A 19,724-nucleotide genomic window follows, 5' to 3' on the forward strand; every position below is an offset into this window, starting at 1 on the left:
ATATTAAATTGCGTAATGCAGGCGAGACTGCCAGAGGCGTTCCACTTGTTTTTCCTCATTTGGTGTTTATTTTGAGGCAAATTTTGAGGGGTTATACATTTTCATGCGTCCTCCCATCAAAGGATGTTGCAAGGGGCATTTATTGTGGGGTGTTTTCTATCATTTTCTTTGTTATGGTAATGATATACAATCTTGGGAAACTAAAGGTTTGCAGATCGACTTCAAACTTGGCTCATATAAGAGCGCTGTCTTACTGATGTGATTTTATGGTCATCAGGTCAAAAATACATAGTTCAGGCATGAAATCATTCCCAAAATATTTTCTCCCAAAAATAAAATCCTTCCAAACAGTAACGCTTCTGTTCCCCACCTGCCCCTGCTACGAAAATAAAAGTACTAGTGTAAACTCTGAATGCAAACATATTGTTCTCTGTATCAGGTGCCATTGAAGGTCCCTGATACAGATTTTAACTTCATATCACCCCCCCCCCCCTCCTGCTCCGCCATCAAGAAATGAAATAAACTATAAATTAATATATAAAGTGAACGTGAATATCAATGATTTCATCCTTAGTTTTCATTTTTGTCTCACCTGCATAGCAGAGTGAGACTATAGGCGCCGCTTTTCCGACGGCGGCGGCGGCGGCGTCAACACCAAATCTTAACCTGAGGTTAAGTTTTTGAAATGACAGCATAACTTAGAAAGTATATGGACCTAGTTCATGAAACTTGGCCATAAGGTTAATCAAGTATTACTGAACATCCTGCCTGAGTTTCATGTCACATGACCATGGTCAATGGTCATTTAGGGTCAATGAACTTAGACCATGTTGGGGGAATCAACATCAAAATCTTAACCTAAGGTTAAGTTTTTGAAATGTCATCATAACTTAGAAAATATATGGACCTAGTTCATGAAACTATACATAAGGTTAATCAAGTATCACTGAACATCCTGCATGAGTTTCACGTCACATGACCAAGGTCAATGGTCATTTAGGGTCAATGAACTTTGGCCGAATTGGGGGTATCTGTAGATTTACCATCATAACTTTAAAAGTTTATGGATCTGATTCATGAAACTTGGACATAATAGTAATCAAGTATTACTGAACATCCTGTGCAAGTTTCAGGTCACATGATCAAGGTCAAAGGTCATTTAGGGTCAATGAACTTTGGTCAAATTGGGGTATTTGTTGAATTACCGCCATAACTTTGAAAGTGTGTTGGTCTAGTTCATAAAACTTGGACATAAGAGTAATGAAGTATCACTGAACATCCTTTGCGCATTTTAGGTCACATGACCAAGGTCAAAGGTCAATGAACTTTGGCCATAATGGGGGTATCTGTTGAATTACCATCATAACTTGGAAAGTTGATGGATCTTTCTCTTGAAACTTGGACATAAGAGTAATCAAGTATCACTGAACATCCTGTGCGAGTTTCAGGTCACATGATCAAGGTCAAAGGTCATGTAAGGTCAATGAACTTTGGCCACGTTGGGGGTATTTGTTGAATTACCATCATATCTCTATAAGTGTATGGGTCTAGTTCATAAAACGTGGAAATAAGAGTAACCAAGTATCACTGAACATCTTGTGCGAGTTATAGTAGTTTTCAAAATCAGCACTGCTGCTATATTGAATCGCGTGATGCAGGTGAGACGGCCAGAGGCATTCCACTTGTTAATATATGAACTTGTCGTCTGGGGCTATCTAATTGTATTATGTATCAGTGCAAAATAATCTCATGTAGATTTTCAGTGCTGATGTGATATTTTGTCTCTTCTTTTTCTTTACATAGGTAAACGAAAAACGGGGGAATCAAGTGACGATGGAGGAGGCAGAGCGTCAAGGACTGCGGGAGTCTTATCGTTCTCTCTTGTCTGTGTGGCAACGCTCCTTCATCCAATATTTCACCTCTTATGAAATGGTACAGACCAAATACTGTAGTCTATATGTAGTACTTCAGCTCATACCATTGTAAAATAGGGATGTCTTGCCTCATGATAGAGTGAGGGTATGGGGTTTGTGTAGAGTATTGGACATGAGTATGTGTGACAGTTAAGGAGATTGGTGCACTCTCTTTCTCTCTCTCCCTCTTCTCTTTCTATTTTAGTATACTAATGATATTCCTTCATATCTCTCTTTGACATTGTGACTTTTATGCTGGAAAAGGAATCGTTAATGTCCACTTCTCAAATATTACTTTGACTGTCATATTCATACATTTTTTTTAATGGTCACAAATTATGATGTTTCATTTATCAGTAAGGTTCTTTGTGATTAAACAATCAAATCTGTCATCTCATTCATGTGTAATATTTGGTCAGTATAGCCTTTAAATGAGAGAACTGGCTGAATCATGATAGATATTTGAAATCCACATTCGGTATAAGAAAACAGAAGTTGAACTTTTTATACTGAGGAAGACTTTGTGTCGGTTCCTCCCTGTTAATTCAAAGTCAAATGAATCTACATCCAATCTTTCTGTCAGAAGTCGTGAAGTCGCTTCATACATGTACGAACTTTGTAAAATGGAAATATGGATCCTAATCGAATGATTGGCTGCGAGACGGTCATGTGACGTGCATTATTTCATCTGTTGCACTGAGTAAGAATGCATGAGAAAAGTCATATTGCACGGGGATATGTGTTTCAGTGCAAAGAGATGTTTCATTGTGATTGCTAATCAAGCAGTAGGTACCGAATGAAGCAGCGCGCATATGTGTTTTTCCTGTGCCTGTATTCAAGGGACATGATCAGTACCTCTGCGCTGTTCGGTCGTAAGTCGAGACTAATGTTTCATTAGATTTCACTCGATTTCATTATTAAACGATAAGGGATCTTAATATGTCTTATTTCATAAATCAAATGACTTGTGTCTCTTTCTTGTGCATCTCTTCAAATAAGCGCTCACGAGGGCTTCAGAGTTGTCCAAAAGATACTCTGCTGCACGCCGTAGCTTCTGACAGCTACCGAAGCTATCACGTGCGCTAATTTAATCCAGTGCACTCGTAGCCGTGCGATATTATGAACTATCTACCACTTACATAGAGATGGTGTCGAGTGATAGCTCAATATTTTTTTTTTATAGCAACTTGATATGTTGTTTAATAAACAGATTGATCAGACATAAAAAAAAGACTTGCATGTCAAACAGATTTCTTGTTTCTCAAAGAAACCTCAGGCATCGACCAGTTATTTCCAAATATTGTTGATATATTATTGTACAGAACAGTTACGCATGTCATGACTGTGTAATATACAGTGACTGTACACAAGTGTGTATATGAGTGAGTGCATGGGAAAATTATATGTTTTGTAATATATTCTGCAGGTTGTGTGCGGATCATATCGTTGATTTTTTTTTTTCTATTTATATTACGCTCAAACTTTTGTTTTCCGCTGAATCATCTGTGTTATGTCAAAGTCTTATTTTTTAAATACCTGAGTTTGGCAATATTGATGTCGATATGCAAGCAAAGTTTATTTTGCCAATTACGTTTCCATGTGAGTTGATATGTTTTGAGGATAAATTTATATTTGAGTCTTTTGTTGTTCTTTCAAGTAGTATTCTTGTTAAACTTTGCAAATTTTTTTCCCACCACTGTACAGACTATCAGGTTGATCAATCTCTTGCTTTGCATGACGAAAGTATTCTACTTTTGAAATTAAAGGGATACTCCAGGCTGAAAATAATATGATTTGAACAGAGGTAAAAAAAAATCAAACAAACAAAATACTGAAAATTTGACAAGTAATAACAAAGCTGCGGCATTTTAAAGATTTGCATTATTCTGGTGAAACAGTTCTAGGCATGTCTTCATGAATATTCAATAAGCAAACTGATGATGTCGTATCCCCACTTGTTCTTTTGTATTTGGTTATCATGTGAAATCAGGTGTATTCAATTTTTTTTCTAGCAAGAACTATAAAAAAATTGACAACTGATTTAGTGTGTTAGATATTCATTGCCGTAACTTATTTCATTATAAGTGAGATGTATCATTCACACATGTATGACAAAATGATAATTTTTCAATTTCATGTAATAACATGAGAAAAAGGAAAGTGGGGATGTGACATCATCAGCCCACCTAATGAATATTCATGACGACGTGCTTATAAGTGTTTTCACAAAATATTGCTGAACTTTAAAATTCAATAACGTTGTGATTTGTTATCAGATTTGGATGAAATTTCCAGCATTTTGCTCCGTGAATTTTACTCTGTTTATTTAGATATAAATATTTTTCAGCCCCGAGTATCCCGTTAATAGTGCTTCTGTATTCCTGTTGCTGCGTTGAAAGTCAGTACTTTATAGATAGGTTCTTAAAGAGTACTAAACCTTAGGATCTATGTTGAAATTTTGCTCTTAAGTAGGGTCTGTGTGCTTTGCTGAATCTCACTACATTTAGGAGTTTAATAGTAAAATGTATCATGTAGAAATAGATAACAACTTCTTGTTTTTCTCTTGAATGAAGTTTATCATCCATTTAAATTTTATTGTATTCATATTACCTGTACATTTTGAAAGCCTAATAAAGGAATCCTTTTATTTTGTATATCTGACTTTTAACTGTATGTTTTGAACCTTGGTGCGGGATAAGCACCCAGAAGGATGGCACTTTTTAATCATAGACCATTTGTAATATATCATTGTATATTTCTTGGTGCCTCTGTTGATGTGGTGTTTGCAAACATGTCTTGTGTATCATTATACAATGTGATGATATCTATAGTAGTAGTGTTTATAGCAGTGGTAGTAAAAGTTACATATCTGTACAGATAATTAAACATATTTAGGGAAGTGTGGAAGTTGAAACAGATACATTCACAACATAGTTAGGTAATGGTGTCTCTTCAATTTTTTTCTCCATCAGTACCCCCCCCCCTCCTTTCCCCATCATTTTCTTTTGTTTTCTTTCCCCTCTTTCTCTTGCTGTCCCTTCCCTCTTTCTTTATCCCCTTATCTCTCTCTCTCTCTCTACCCCCTGTGAATAAATGTCTGAAGTTATCTGTGTACTTGTCATGTTTGACTTTCTCTCTCCAGTAATTCCCTTTTTTCGTCACAATCAACTTTTTGCACCTGAACATTGTGTTACCTCATACACAGAAATTATTCATATTCTTTCCAGGTGCTACAAAAGAAATTATTGCCTCGTTATTCATCTTTCTACTATCCAAACAGACACAAACTCTTTAATCTTGTATCTTAAATGTCAGGAGAGTTGAATTGCTTGATACACGTGTGTAATGCAAAATATTTTTTTATATCAACATTTTGCTTTCTTCCTAGTTTATTAAATCTACATGATGCAAATATCTAATTTGATACCGGATTTAAAAGAAAACAATGTAAAAGTAAAGGACTTAATATTGAACTTTGATCTTGACAAATGTAAGGTCACATGCTAGTGAAATCCACAATCATGCTACAAATGTCTCGTACCTCATTTTCACAATCTAAGAATAAACAAAATAAATACTTATGTCTTGAAGTACCACTAGAATAACACCTAGTCTAATAGTTGTAGGTAATATTGTGGTTTTTCGTCAACATGTTCATCATTTTTTAATCCAATTCTTTTGGCTTTGACACCATCTTAACTCGTGCTATTTAATGGAGTTAATGGTTTAAGATGATACTGAAGTAACCAAAAAGACAATGAGGAATGTAGGAATATAGAGGGAGCCCTCTCAATCTTAATATCAGAAGTTTACATTCTATAGCCTTATGACCTCTTAGATATCAGTGTGTATTCATGGAATCATAATAAAAAATTGTATTCTGGGTGTGAGGTAGGGTATGTTCCTGGTTTTTTTTTTTTTTTTTTTTTTTTTGGTTAATGCCGCCCAGGTCACAATTTTGCCAAGAGTGTATTTTTATTTAGCTGCAACTAATTTTTCCAAGACGTATATCAAACTGAAATTTATTTGCATCGGATAAAGTATTCATTTTTGTGATGTCACATTACTGCAAGTGTAATTCTATGTTACTATTACTTATTATTCTTTTTGGTGAGAGGGTCAATTATTTGTGTAGGTTGTTCCTTGATCATGTGATTAGTGAAGCACTTTACTTCATTCTTTTTTATGTTAAATTGTCATAGTTCAGAAAGTAAACCAAAGGTTTTGAGTCATCAAAATATCAATGCACGCAAAAGCCGAGTTCATCGTGTTGGTGCAAGGACGCTCTTAGCACCACATTTTCGTGCATTGCATGCACACAAAAACGCCTTTAGCATCGCGCCAAAGTGCATTGCATAAGGCCGTTACTGCACTGATGTGGTGCACAAAAATGTTTTGCTAAGGGCATTTTTGTACCGACACAACAAGTTGCAGTATTGTCCCATCATTGGATGTCCCATGCTTCTCAAATCTTACAACATGATAGTGTAGTATGAGACTTTTCCGCTATATGTTTATTATAAAACTTCAATCATTAATGTACAGGTATTGCAAATCATGAAATTTGAAAGACGCCCTGCGCTTTATATAAATGCATTGTAATGTACATTGCTTTAACATGCCTTGTACAATGTGCATATTACTCTGTACATATTTGTGTAGTTCTATGGAAGTAGCATGTTCTCTGCTACAAACATGATATACGTTTCTACAAATTTAGTTCAAGAATACATTGAATAAACCAGCTTTGAGGCCATTTGAATGAAAAGTACATTTTTCAATGATTATCCTCAATGTTATATTTTCATAACATGGTATGTTCTTACTTCTCACAATATATTTATATGTTCTTACTTCTTATGATATATTTATCCTCTAAAATGGATAAGATTTATTAGTGGTAACAAATAAAATGCTATGATTTAAAAACCATGTTTTGGGGTGGGGTTGTATTATACAAAAGCAGCAAATTCGTATTCTACTATTTATTAAACCCACACTCTTACTCTCCCATAGAATTTAGATAAGCTTGGTGATTGAAGGAAAATATAATATATATGAACTTGAGAGTTTGCACATGATAACAACATTTGTATTCTGCATAGAATAATAAACATTTTAAAAGCAAATCAAGGGTTACTGTAGCCTGTATTTAGCATTGTTAAGACCATTTTAACTTATTGCATCATCGTTTTCAATCCTTGTATATTCAACAACGTCAGTTTCTCAGTGTTTGTGTATTTTCCAGTATAATTATCAATGTTGGAAATGTATTTTTCTCTCAGGTTTTCTATCTCTTAATGAGCTTTTAACCTTGTTTGTTAACGACCCATGTTGTCTCTCTGCTTTGTTTATTGTTGTTGGGAGATGTGTATAAATAAATGTTGAATTCAGTGTTGTTTAGTACACATTCAGGTATCAGATCTGCCTTTTATTGTTTTGGTCATTGAATATTAATTTTGAAGTTTGCTAGAAATAGATAAGTGAATCCAAGTCAAATCTTTTGGGACTGTGGAAATTTGTTTGACTTATATCAGGAATTTGACTCATTGGTAAAAAAACACATTTGCATATTGTGGTCTGAAATAACGCTTCAAACGAACTATTTGACCTAAAGATGGTTGACTTCAGCAGAGTTTACTGTAGCTGGAGTATGATGAGTTTGAGAAGTGGATTTATGCATTGGGATTCTTATTGAAAATGCTAGAATCGTTATCTAACTTTTTTGTAGGTTTAGTTTTACATGTACTTTAAAAGAAATATCACATTTTGACCTAAGATTGTTAATTACAGGAACTTGGTGGATAAATTAACACATTTAATGAATTGTTAGGTAATGTGAATGAACAGATGGACATATAGGCCCGTATTCTCAAGTCAGGTTTAACTTAGACCATGGTCTAACTCTGTGCTAAAATTATGGGAGGCCAAAAGTGTCAAAATTTGTATTAAGTTGTATGTTTCTTATGTTTACTGTGCTCTTTTCTGATTCATCGATAGTGAAGACAATCATCTATTTATACTTCCTAGACAATTATGAATGCTTTGACAGCCAAATGAGCTGAAATATGATATCTCTATACTGTTAGTGATTTATGTAACAATTGGCTATCCATACTTAAACCACAACTTTAAACCTGAGTTTAAGTTAAACCCGACTTCAGAATACGGACCACATAGTTTATATATATATATAGTTTATTATAGATCAGTTTGGACTTGCGAGAATGGAGAGAAAAAGATGGATGAAGGGGGGGGGGGGATAGACAGATGATGATGATCGTACTCAAGGTGATGGGTGGATAGGAAGAGAGAATATGATATACAAAGAGAGATGAATGAATTGATGATTGGATCAAATCATTCGTAATGGTGTGTTGCATAGCAGAGGAAGCAGAAATGGGAAATATTACCCTGATTTAAATATTCATCATTTTAACACCTTTACGAAAAATGATGAAGGAATAGTGATCGGTCATTCTGAAAAGGGGGAGATTCGTACAGCTCAGTGGTTACCCATCACTAAAGAGGACTAGCGCCACCTATTGTCTTATCGAGTCCGACAAAACCTAACATAAAATTAATCGCCAGTAAAACGATTGATAGATGACGAGCAATAATGAATCTGAGCATCATCTTAGCATGTTTGTGAATTTTTTGAATTATCGTTATGGAAGCCACGTAATGATAGTTTATTTATTGGCTAAATTGTGCAACAAGTTTCTATAAATTCCATCTCGAACATCACGCAGTGAAGACATAAGGGTATTTATCATTGTTCAAGAACAAACGGTGAACGATTCAATCAAAAGAATTTCGGGACTAAATTACACGTTGTCTTGCTTCCAGTGAAAGAGAACATAAACCTTGGAGGATATGCATTCTAGAGAGGGTCATAACACTCGAGAACTGTCTCTGGTCTAGGCCGACACACAGTAAACCTAACATAGTCGGCACCTTCAAAGGGCGGCCATAAATGAAATAAATCTTCTGGAAGAATAGCCGTAAAGAGTGGGGTGTTTTTGTTATTGTGGGTTACATTTGGGTTGGTCTGGTCAGAGAAAGGATCATGGTGTATAAAATACTGATGTGTCAGGGAGGTATTTCTACAAATGGTCAGTTGAAGATCAGGGTGGGGCGTTGGTTTGGGTTGGGGATTTTCTATAATATTGGGTGCATACAGTCGCTGATTGTTTCCTGGCAAGGGCGCGAAAACCAACACTCGTTCAAGGAAGTCTTTTGAAGGAAATGTAACAGGGCCATTTTTGGTCATTGTAGGTAAATTGAGATACTGCACGGGGGGAAATGGGTTCTTTATCAAGGGTGGCTCACCCCGGACCCGTAAACTTCTTCTGCATGGCATTATGAAAAGATAATCATGAAGAAGAAAATAAACTCGATCGTTTAAAAAAAATCATTGTCCTAATTGGAAGAGATTCGAGCACTTTACATTATAATATCATGTCCTTCTACGCTACCATTATCTTCTCGTCATTTTTTGTGCAAGTTTTCAGTGTCTATATACCTGGGACAACCTTCAATTATAAATAGGAATCCATAAATGTTTATTGACTGCTAAAAATGCACTTACTATATGATGACATGCATTGTGACAGAGCCCCGCCACCCCACCATCTCCCACTCCGGCAGAGTGGGCGGCATTTCTCGTCCTTTTCCTTGGTTTTTATTGTTCATGATAATTGCAACAACAAAAAAGGTGACAAAATTTAAGGTCAGCAAAAAGATAATCCAACATCCATCCGTTTGAAATGATTAATATTCCAAATTTAGATGACTTTTCAAGTGGATGTTGTTTGACACTACATTTTTGGCATCGCAAGGGGCTCAATAGAAATCTGTCGGGAAGGCTTTCTTTCCGCGGGGACTCGTAAAATTGGCGCCCAAGTTCCAAGCAGTGATTATTAGACCGGAGAAGAAAAACCAAAGTATCCCACAGTACTAACTAAAAACAAATGACTGTTATGAATTTAGGATTAAGAGAGGAATTCGTGCAATGTCACACATTTCAATATTTTTTGGTAGATGATAAGTGTTGCGAATTGCGTCCTTCCCACACTTTCCTTTGATGTGATTCACTATTATCTGACCACCTTGTTTTCTTCAAGGTTGAAACCGTCCCCTTTTTTATTTTATTTTATGAAATTGTTGTTATAGAGATCCTTTTATCATCAAACGTATCAAAGATGACATAAGATACAAACGAAATACTGCGTGTGTGACGTCATCGGCTTCCTTATTTGCATAGTACTATCCATTGTAACCATTTATGTTAAAATTTGAAAAAATGTTATGCTTGTCTGACTTTCGTATACATTGTTATTAATAATTCAAACAAGCGTTTAAAATAAAAATAAAACATGCTTAAATTATTGATAATTAAATATTTAAATTTAAACTTTGTTAAAATAAACTATTTGTTAGATGGATTCAGCCTTTAAATTTAATCTTCGTGACCCCTCTGAACATCTTCCCCCCCCCCCCCTCCTCAACCTTTCGAATTCTGGTTTCCCACGCCTTTTTATATCTTGAGTTATGTAATTTAATTGGTATACAGTTTGAACAAAGCGTAAAATTAACGATGTGGCGAGTGTGTGAATGGCGTATTCTATTCAACTGTGGATTCATAAATTGTTTTCCATATTTACTCTGATGTGATGAGTATTACATCTATCCAAGTGCAAGGAATGTGTTTCTGTAAGCATTAAAAACTTGTTCACTTCTGAGAATGGGGTTATGCCGACATTAGCAACTTGGCTGGGAGTGTAAATGTTAGCAATTATAGTCTTCTGACCATAGAAGCTGCATGTTCTGACCATGGCGATTGGAACACAATCTAAAGTTCCAACTGATATTTATTTCTGTCGATGTCATTCTATTTCAATAAAAAGAATGAATTTTTTATTTGAAGGTGTCATTGAACTGTTTTTTCTGAACATCAAACTGTATGTGTGTATGGGGGGCACTTGCGGGTATGGTTTATCAAACTCATCTTTAACTTGCTTTGTGCTTACTAAGAGGATTTTCAAAAAGCTTTGTACCCCTTTCAAACAGTCAATTATCCGTTATTTTGTTCTCTATTCACACTGTATGGTTTCGGTTTGACAATCTTTCTTTGTATCAAAACACCACGAGGTAAACAAAAGGTGAAAAGCCTTATAGAAAGTGAGGGATAAAGAAAATAATCCCTGATTTTATCGGCGTAATGAGGGAGAAAATAGGATCTTGCATTTTGCCTGGATCCACAATGTAATACCTGACACCTGAGACAATGTTTTTGATAATCAGATAGATAACGCTCCGAAACTTGCCCCAACAAGACCAGGTAAATACAGCACGCACATATCAACCTACACTGCATGCTTTCAGCAGCTATATACGTCACAAATTCCATTTATGTTGTTGTTATTTTTTCTCCATTCACCTTAGACATGTTAGAAAGCACACCTACCGTATACGATGACAAGGGGGAAAAGGAGGCTGTGTGGTAAAACATTCAAAAGGAGAATTGAGAAGGGATGTGCGGAACAGAAATATACCAATAATTGAAAGAAAAAAAGCCTTCTTATAGGGTTACAAAAGAATAATGAAAATTAGAAGTATCACGTTATAACCATGCATTTGTGGGTGAAATAATCCTCCCCTTATGTAGACGATCAACTGTGGGTCGAATAACATCCATAATATTGGCCTACTTCTTGAGAAAAAAAAAATCGTATCCGGGTAAGAATACATTCCAATAATGGATTCTGCTTCGAGAATAGTGCTTCGCCCCTGTAATGTCATTTAGGTTATAATTATGGACGGGGACTATTAATAGCATTATAAAATATATAAAATATCGTGGAACAAAGCACGAGGTAAGGTTTTCATCTTGACTGAAACGGTTGCAACAATAATATGTCCTGTCCAGTGGCTTAATTGACAACTTGTTATCCAGAATTGCACTTTTTTGTCAAATAATGATCGATGGTGGTATTTTTCTTGACACTGTAACCCATATAATATTCAACACGCTCATTGTACCGCCATAATGGATCGCCGCTTTGTAAATATTTACTCACCTATATTTCATCGCAAAAAACATATCAAGAAAATGAGAAATGGTAGAAAAATGTAAACCTTATCGCTACAATATGATGAGTTTGTTAATCGAGTTTGGAGCTTCAAAAACGTTGGAGGGAGGACCGACGTTCACAATAAAATAAACATAATACAAGTACTCTATCATAGTGATAACTTTAGACAGTGGGGTCACTCTGGTTTGTCTTGGTAAAACGATGAGATTCGATAATGCAATCTATATTGAACCATCGTTCTCAAATTATTTTTTTTTCATGGCAATTCTTAGTAAAAAAATTCAATTGATGGTTTCGGTATAGTTTTCAGCATCATCTCGGTAAAAGCGATTCAAACACTTGATAAATACATTCGCTGTAATACCATCAGAACGATATTGAGTCTAGTGGTTTGTTTGTTTGCTTTTATTTCTGCGTTCAAAATAATACAATACATAATATAAAAAAGTGTTTACATATACAATATACAAAAACAAAATCCATATAGCAATCCATTATGTAAACAATGCAGTCATTATACAGTAATTATGTAATAAAGTTAATTTTACCCGTCTGAAATAAGATTTTTATCCCATCTTTCAGATGAGTTGATCATGATAATGATCTTCTGATTTTATCTGACAATTAATTCCAACGTTGAAAATGAATAATCCAAGATTGTCTAAAACTTCAAAGATTTGGAGAGCTCCACTTGTCTTTCTTTTTCAAAACCGATGTTAACCCAAACCGATAGGTCGTGTGACGATTTTGAAAGTGGGTGAGGGAGCTGATCATGATATAAAACACATTTATGACCCCCTCCCTACCCACCCCTCTCCTTTCCGGTCCCGCGGCTCCTGGTTGAGAATGGGAAAAAGATTGGTGGAGGGGAGCGTCTCCTAAAAGAACTTGCCATACTTTCATGAGACAACTTCTGTTTGATCCGACAGTTAATTGCCATAAAGTCACAGTGCTTCTAGGTAAATCAAGATGAAATTGAAGAAATTGTCAGATCTGACAACTTGACCGATGAAAAAGTGTCGATGAGATACTCCCCAGGTCGTGTCACCTCTGTCCGACCATGGTCCGACTAAGCTTATTAAATTTAAGTATTTTATGGTTATTAGTTTAGAGAGAAAATATCAATCTGAAAATTGATTTTTATTAAATATTATTTTTATAAAGCAATGTAAACCTTACGTTTTTCTGAAAGAGTAAGTCAAAAAATAGCACTCATAGGATCAAGTGATCCCATTATCTTTGCCATCCCGTATTTCAAGATATTTGTTGCAAGACGATTTCGAATCAAAACGATCGTTTTTCGTTCGGAAACATTCGCCGTGTATCGTTTACTCGTGGTATATAGCAAAGAAAGTATTTGGAAGCCGTTATGAAGTATATTCTTTATAAAAAAAATATTTAAAAAAGGGCGGGAAAAGAGGACACTTTCCAATGCACATATGGTGGGACATACGATGTGTTAAGTGAAACGCCCCGAGGCGTGTAATACCATTAATGTATCGCTTTCATGTAGCCATCGGGCGGGGGCTCTATTCCGACCGTTTTGTATCGCTCAGGGTATTCGTGTTGGCTGGAAGTGGTGGAGGGGAAGGGGGTGGGGATTTTTTCAAAAAAATGTCGTTTTGAAAGGGAAAAAGTATGAATGTAAAGTGAGAATGTACGTACAGTTTCAGTTTGTCAAATGCAGGATAATAGTGACGATACGTGAAAGGCAAGGTGAATGAATAAAACACAGTGTTGAGGGTTATCTAAGGTAGATCGAAAAACATGAAACCTTGGACCTGTTTGCGCCTTTCGTAGTAACTTTGGATAGACATGCGAGTTGAGATCGGATATCACAAGGCCATTGGACGCTCCCCCAGCGGCCCTTTTACATTAAATCGTACGATAATTATAGCATAGCGGCTAAGAATTACCGTGTGTATGGTGAAAGCTCCGAGAAGAGATCATCGGAGTGTTGCGTAAACATTACTGTACTGTAATCAGCTTTAATTATCATCATTTTACTAACAGTCATTATGTGTTGTCAGAGAAATATCTAATTGCGTCTTGCATAAATGTTTTATTGGAATTTAGTCAAAATTTATGGAGTATTATTTTTCATTTCATTATTTCATTTTTTTTTTGGGGGGGGGGATTATCCTATTGCATATTTACCACTTTAAATGAAAAGATGAAAAGGGTTTGCATACTATACAGAGGTGATGATATGACCTAGGAATGCACTTTCTCCTTTTAATACAAAAGCTCAAGAGTGCGGTTGCGATTTGAATTCAGTCGAGAGAATTTTAGCGGTAGCGTTCATCCATCTTCTTTTAACCATTAATGCGAGATATTTTGGCGTCTTTTGTTACCACGCAACCACGCTACCATACATCAGGTCCGATCGACCATGCATTCCAGGAAGCAGGGGGCGGTCAGAGAAACACTCCTTCCCTGAGCTTTCGATTTAAACCATGGAGTTATCAGACTGTCTCGTGGCTTGACGTTTGAATATAAAAAAAAGGAAATCTCGACCCCCCCCCAAAAAAAAAAAACATACACACACTTTTTAATCTTATTATCTGCTCTGAAATAATGTAAACTCTGTAAAAAAAAAGGTTTACCCAATATTGAGTAAAATGGGAACATGCTTTAATTGGTTGGGTAAAAAGATACCCAACATTTTTTTAATTTTAAGCACATGTTGCGTTGAAATAGCCCAGTATGGGGGTAAAAAAAAGCAAACATGCATGTCCCCTTTTTACCCAATATTGGGTAAAATTTTACTCAGTGATTTTAGAGTGATAGAGATTGTGAACAGGAGAGTTGTACAAGGAGTCAATATGTCATTTTTTTTCTTCTCAGTATCATTTAATGAAAATATGGAGGTATGAGACCACTTTTTATCACGATGATTAATGAATATCACTTATTAGTTGATAGAGCAAAGCTTCCTCTTCTTTAGTTTTATCATTATCGTCTTTATACAACAAAAATCAATATTTTCAGCATCAGTTCATATCAATCATCAATATTATACCATCATTTTGTTTTTGGGTATTTTCTTGATGGATTTATAATTATATTTCAGTGAACAACATTTTCAAAGAATAAGTTAAAGCCCGTACTGGTCCTGTATGTAGGCATATATTTCATTTGTCTTTTTTTATTATTTTCTTTTGTCATGCGATGATGATTCAATATTTTCATTATTTTTTTATTTGAAAAAAATGTTCGTCTGGTGGATTTTTTTTCGCAAAGATGGTAATCTGATAATGAATACTCACTTCGCTTCGTCAAAGATGGGTATTTTGTGTGCTCATTCTTCTATCAAACATCAATCAGACAAAGAAATTTGAAGATTAAAATAGAGAAAACAATGCATGTCTGAGGCTCGTGCCCTAAGTCGTTGCACTCTTTGACCAAAAATCACGCTGTTTATTAAACACACCTTGGTGGACATGTATTCAAGTCACAATGGACCCCTAACTGTGCTCAAATGATATTTGGTCTTACACTGGTTCGCCGCATAAACCCGCCAGCCCGATAGAAATTCATTAATTATTCCACCCTTCTTGTTTTGTCTCCTTTTCTGTTGTTGGACGGGGGGGGGGGGGGAGGGATTATTGGAAGATACAAAGAAATAGAGAGGGAATGAAAAAAGGAAATCTTAGGAGAGATGCAGGAGATAACAGAATGTTGGGGGGAGGAAGATAGGGGCTACAGAACGGTTATTTGTAAGTAGGGGGTGTGGGCTGAGCCGAAAGTATAATCAGATGGTCATTTTAATGTTTTTTTGTTTAAACGTTTATAGTAAAAAAAAAAAAAGTGAGGGGGCTTCAACCCCCAGCTCCCCCCCCCCCCCCCGCTTCTGCGGCCCCTGAGAGAGAGAGAGAGGGGGAGGGAGGAGGAGAGTGGGAGGGGGAATTATACAAGAATTAACAGACTGAATTCGAATCATAGATACCGTCGTTGAGGACTATTGCGGACAGACAATGATTATGATAGAGATGGAGATTGGCGACAGCCAATTTTGTTCAAAGGTCTTCTTTATTATAAATCTTCGCACGAAATATAAAACATAAACATTATCTACAAGAATATTTTTTTTATTATTTATTAGGAGGCTGCACCCTACATGCCCTACAAGCTCTGTTTTTTTAAGCAGCGGCCTCCTTCCATTCCCCAGCAACCTGTTTATATGATATTATTTTGCTTATATTTATTGTACATAGAAATCTGCTATTATGTTTTTCTAATTTAATTTGTATATCAAAATGTACGAAACAGATTGTAATAAGTTGAAATGGAAATAAACGAAATGAAAATATATAAAATATGTACATCACACTCCGGTTGACAATCTTCATGGTCACAATGCAGGAGGAGGATGATTATATCCATACTTCAATTCATGCTAGCGATTCTGTACTGGGAGATAGATCGACAAAGGATTGTGACAATAGATAAATAAGTAAAAATCACATCACATCACTAAATCTAATTTGTTGAATAAAATAAATCATATATCAAATTAATACACAAGTTGTGCCTGCATAATAATAACAACAAAATAATTACATCGTTTTTGTTTAAACAATAATTAAACGAATGTTATTTTAATCGTTAGCTGGACGAGGGTTTTGTGATGTGGTCTTTCAACTTTCAAGCACTGGGTGCAAACTGCGCTCTGTGCTTTATCTGGTACCAACGTTGAACTTTTAATTTCACCAACCCATGTCTGCAAAGTTCATGTCATAAATCATTCTTAAGAACATTGGGAAATTCAATAAAAACTTTCCGAATCTTCACTCAGATTGGAGGGGTCGACCGACCGACTGAACAAAAAGTTCGATATCATTATTGAGAGATGAAATCTGTTTTTCTTTATACAGTATCAAAATAAGTATGAATAGGCAGGAAACACCCACGGCGGCTTGCTAAATGGTTCCATTCAAATATGGCTCATGGATTTATGACACATGTAACAGATATCGATCTATGGAAATAAACCCTTTGGATATGTTTCTTAAATGTATCATTTATCAATGTTGAAATAATAAAAGAGAAACTAAGTGGTATTCAGAAACAGCCATGCGCGTATTGACAAAACAGAATTGTTTGTAGCTGCCTCCGTGCACGTTGGCTTTCACCTTCAAGCTTTAGACGGCTTTTTACATGTTCTGAGGAGGTCACTAACTTTAATTCCATAATTGCTCCGAAAATACACCGATATAATAGAACATGGCCATGACCACACCACTAGATTAGTGACAATTATTTTCGATTTATGGGTTTCTGGTAGTTGAGAAACATAAACTGACTGCCTAAAATGAGGTCGTGATTTTTTTAATAATTAATATTCATTATTATTTTATTTATTTATTTTTGATTTGATTTATTTTTTTATTTAGTTATTTATTTATATTTTTATTTATTTATTTTTTTTTTGGGGGGGGGGAGGCTACCGTCCATGAAAGCTATACCCCTACGGGTTATATGGTCAGCAAGCGATTACCATGTAATCAGCGGGAAAATTGATAATAATGTATAATCGATTTTATTTAATGCAAACGTTTTGACACCCTTTTTTTGAAGACAGACTCCGAAGGCTTTACTAAGAAACATATTCAAGTCTAATATATGTATATATATATTAAGGTTCTCTGGGTGGGGATTGTTGGATAGATTCTTGATATCCCAACTGGTGTTGGGTTGGGTGGGGTTGGGGTTAACGGCTTCGTGAGAGGGGGGATCATGCATAGGCCTAAAATAAAATTGAAAGACAATATTTTCAAAATTATGACAAAAAATCGAACCCCCTCGAAAGTTCAAATTTCCGCGGGACTGGCATCGCCTTTTATGTCGCCATCGAGTATGCAGACTTGCGTGATCGTCCAGTCACGACTGGTATGAAGTTCAAACGCAAGTCTCACCAATCCTCAGCTCTGACTAATCCACCAACCTAAGCAAGAACACATGTCTTCAAGATGTTGGAACATTGCTGGTAATTCTCTATCCAGTAACCTAATCACATGGAATAAAGTCATTCCTGAAAGGGACCAAACTGAATATGATGAGAATGGGGCCACCCTCGATGTTAATAATTAATCCACAATAGAGGGGCTGGGTAAAACGTCTAGACTTCTCTTTCAACGTCAACACGCTAGCCTCTTTTTCAGGCTGATATACACTTGAGTAATTACATTTGAATATCAACAATTTTCCGAAAGAGTACACTGTGAAAACTGTGGTGTTAAAACTGACAACAGTTGTTGTTAATAGAGGACCACACCCTGAGGTGTTAAAATTACACCTTAGAGATTGAACATACATTAGCACCAAAGAGTGTAAATGTAACAGCCAAAGGTGTTGTAATAACACCTATAGGTGTAACACCGGTGTGAAATAACTGGTGTGGTCCTCTATATGTACACCGGTTAACACCACAGCTTTCGCTGTGTACTCTACCCCTGAAGTCAAGTTGAGTTGATAAGAGTAACCTCATTAAAGCAAAAGTGAAATTTTTCCAGCGAAATCTGATGAAAAATAACCAAGTTTTCAGCTTTTTCAAGTTTGCATTTCTAGAAACATTGAACGAAGCTGTCTTCGCAGACTTGGATAATCACGAATTCCCCCCCCCCCCCCAAAAAAAAAAAAACCAAGTAAAGGTCAAGTAATCCATTCAATAAGTTTATTTTAATGATGTATGCCTATAATATCTCGTGGGCCATTTCTAGCTTCAGCTCATGGGCAGGTGCAATGTCAGGGTAATTGTTACGTCACATTTTTATCAAAAAATAATGAATTATTAAGGTATTAAAGAATAACACTTAATAGACCTATACTTTGAATGCTCTTCTTCTTCTTTTTCTTTCTATCTCTCTATTTCTCTCCCTTTTTCCATTTTCAATACTTGAAAAATAATAGGTAATAAGCACTTCCCTGCCACACAACTAGTATTAGCGCCCCACCCATCACAATTACCATGTTAGGCCTTTTATTAAAAAAATTAAAAAAAGGGATCTGTTTGTAAATGCTGGATCTGATACAGTCATGTAATGTTTAAGCATGGTTCAACCAGTTATTCGTGACGTTAAAAGTTGTCGCATTGTTTCTTATACCGTTACGCATGGTCAGCTGATACTCAAGGAATCGAAGGACCATCTTTCAGCGTCTGCATAACAAGAGGGGTGTCAACCAGATGTGAGGAGGCCAGAGATTGCCCGTCACATTTCGGCCTCGACCGCGACACAGGGGAAATCTGATCAGCGGCTCGCTCGATCTCATCAGATAAGATTCCTTGGTATGTCGATCTTATTTTGGCGGCGTCTTTCTTCTTGTTATATCAGTAACAACACATGCAACCAGTGTGATCGCCATTATTTATTATTGACCCCTTCGGTTCTTTGTCATTTTTATCCGCCAGATTACATACGAAATGAACGGTATCTGTTGTTGCATTGTTGTCACCTGTGCGTCACACTTAAAAAGAAACCTGCCCGACCTACCTTTTACTTCAATGAAAAGCATTGTTAGGGACTGGACACTCCGGTCGGTCCGCAACTCATTTACATTTCCATACATTCCACATAACGTATTACCTCATATTTAGCTATTTACCACTCTATTAATTTCACTTAACACACCCCCACATTCCTCTTTTGCCCTTCCTTATCCCAGTTTTCTTTGATACATTTCTTATGTCAGAACATAGAGCTATTACAGAATA

At 35.9% G+C, this 19,724-nt stretch overlaps 1 protein-coding gene across 1 annotated transcript in view; it reads left to right on the plus strand.

Annotated features, from left to right (window-relative positions):
* The window catches only part of LOC129257877 (contactin-2-like), a 44,936-nt gene extending 37,615 nt beyond the window's left edge, over positions 1-7,321 (plus strand). Inside the window, exon 19 of the mRNA XM_054896306.2 lies at positions 1,804-7,321. Coding sequence (XP_054752281.2) covers positions 1,804-1,928 — 125 coding nt within the window. The 3' untranslated portion in view covers positions 1,929-7,321. The remainder of the gene's footprint in view (positions 1-1,803) is intronic.
* The last annotated feature ends 12,403 nt before the right edge of the window (positions 7,322-19,724 follow it).

The sequence above is a fragment of the Lytechinus pictus genome, chromosome 3 (genome assembly GCF_037042905.1).
Source record: "Lytechinus pictus isolate F3 Inbred chromosome 3, Lp3.0, whole genome shotgun sequence".
Lineage (NCBI taxonomy): Eukaryota > Metazoa > Echinodermata > Echinoidea > Temnopleuroida > Toxopneustidae > Lytechinus > Lytechinus pictus.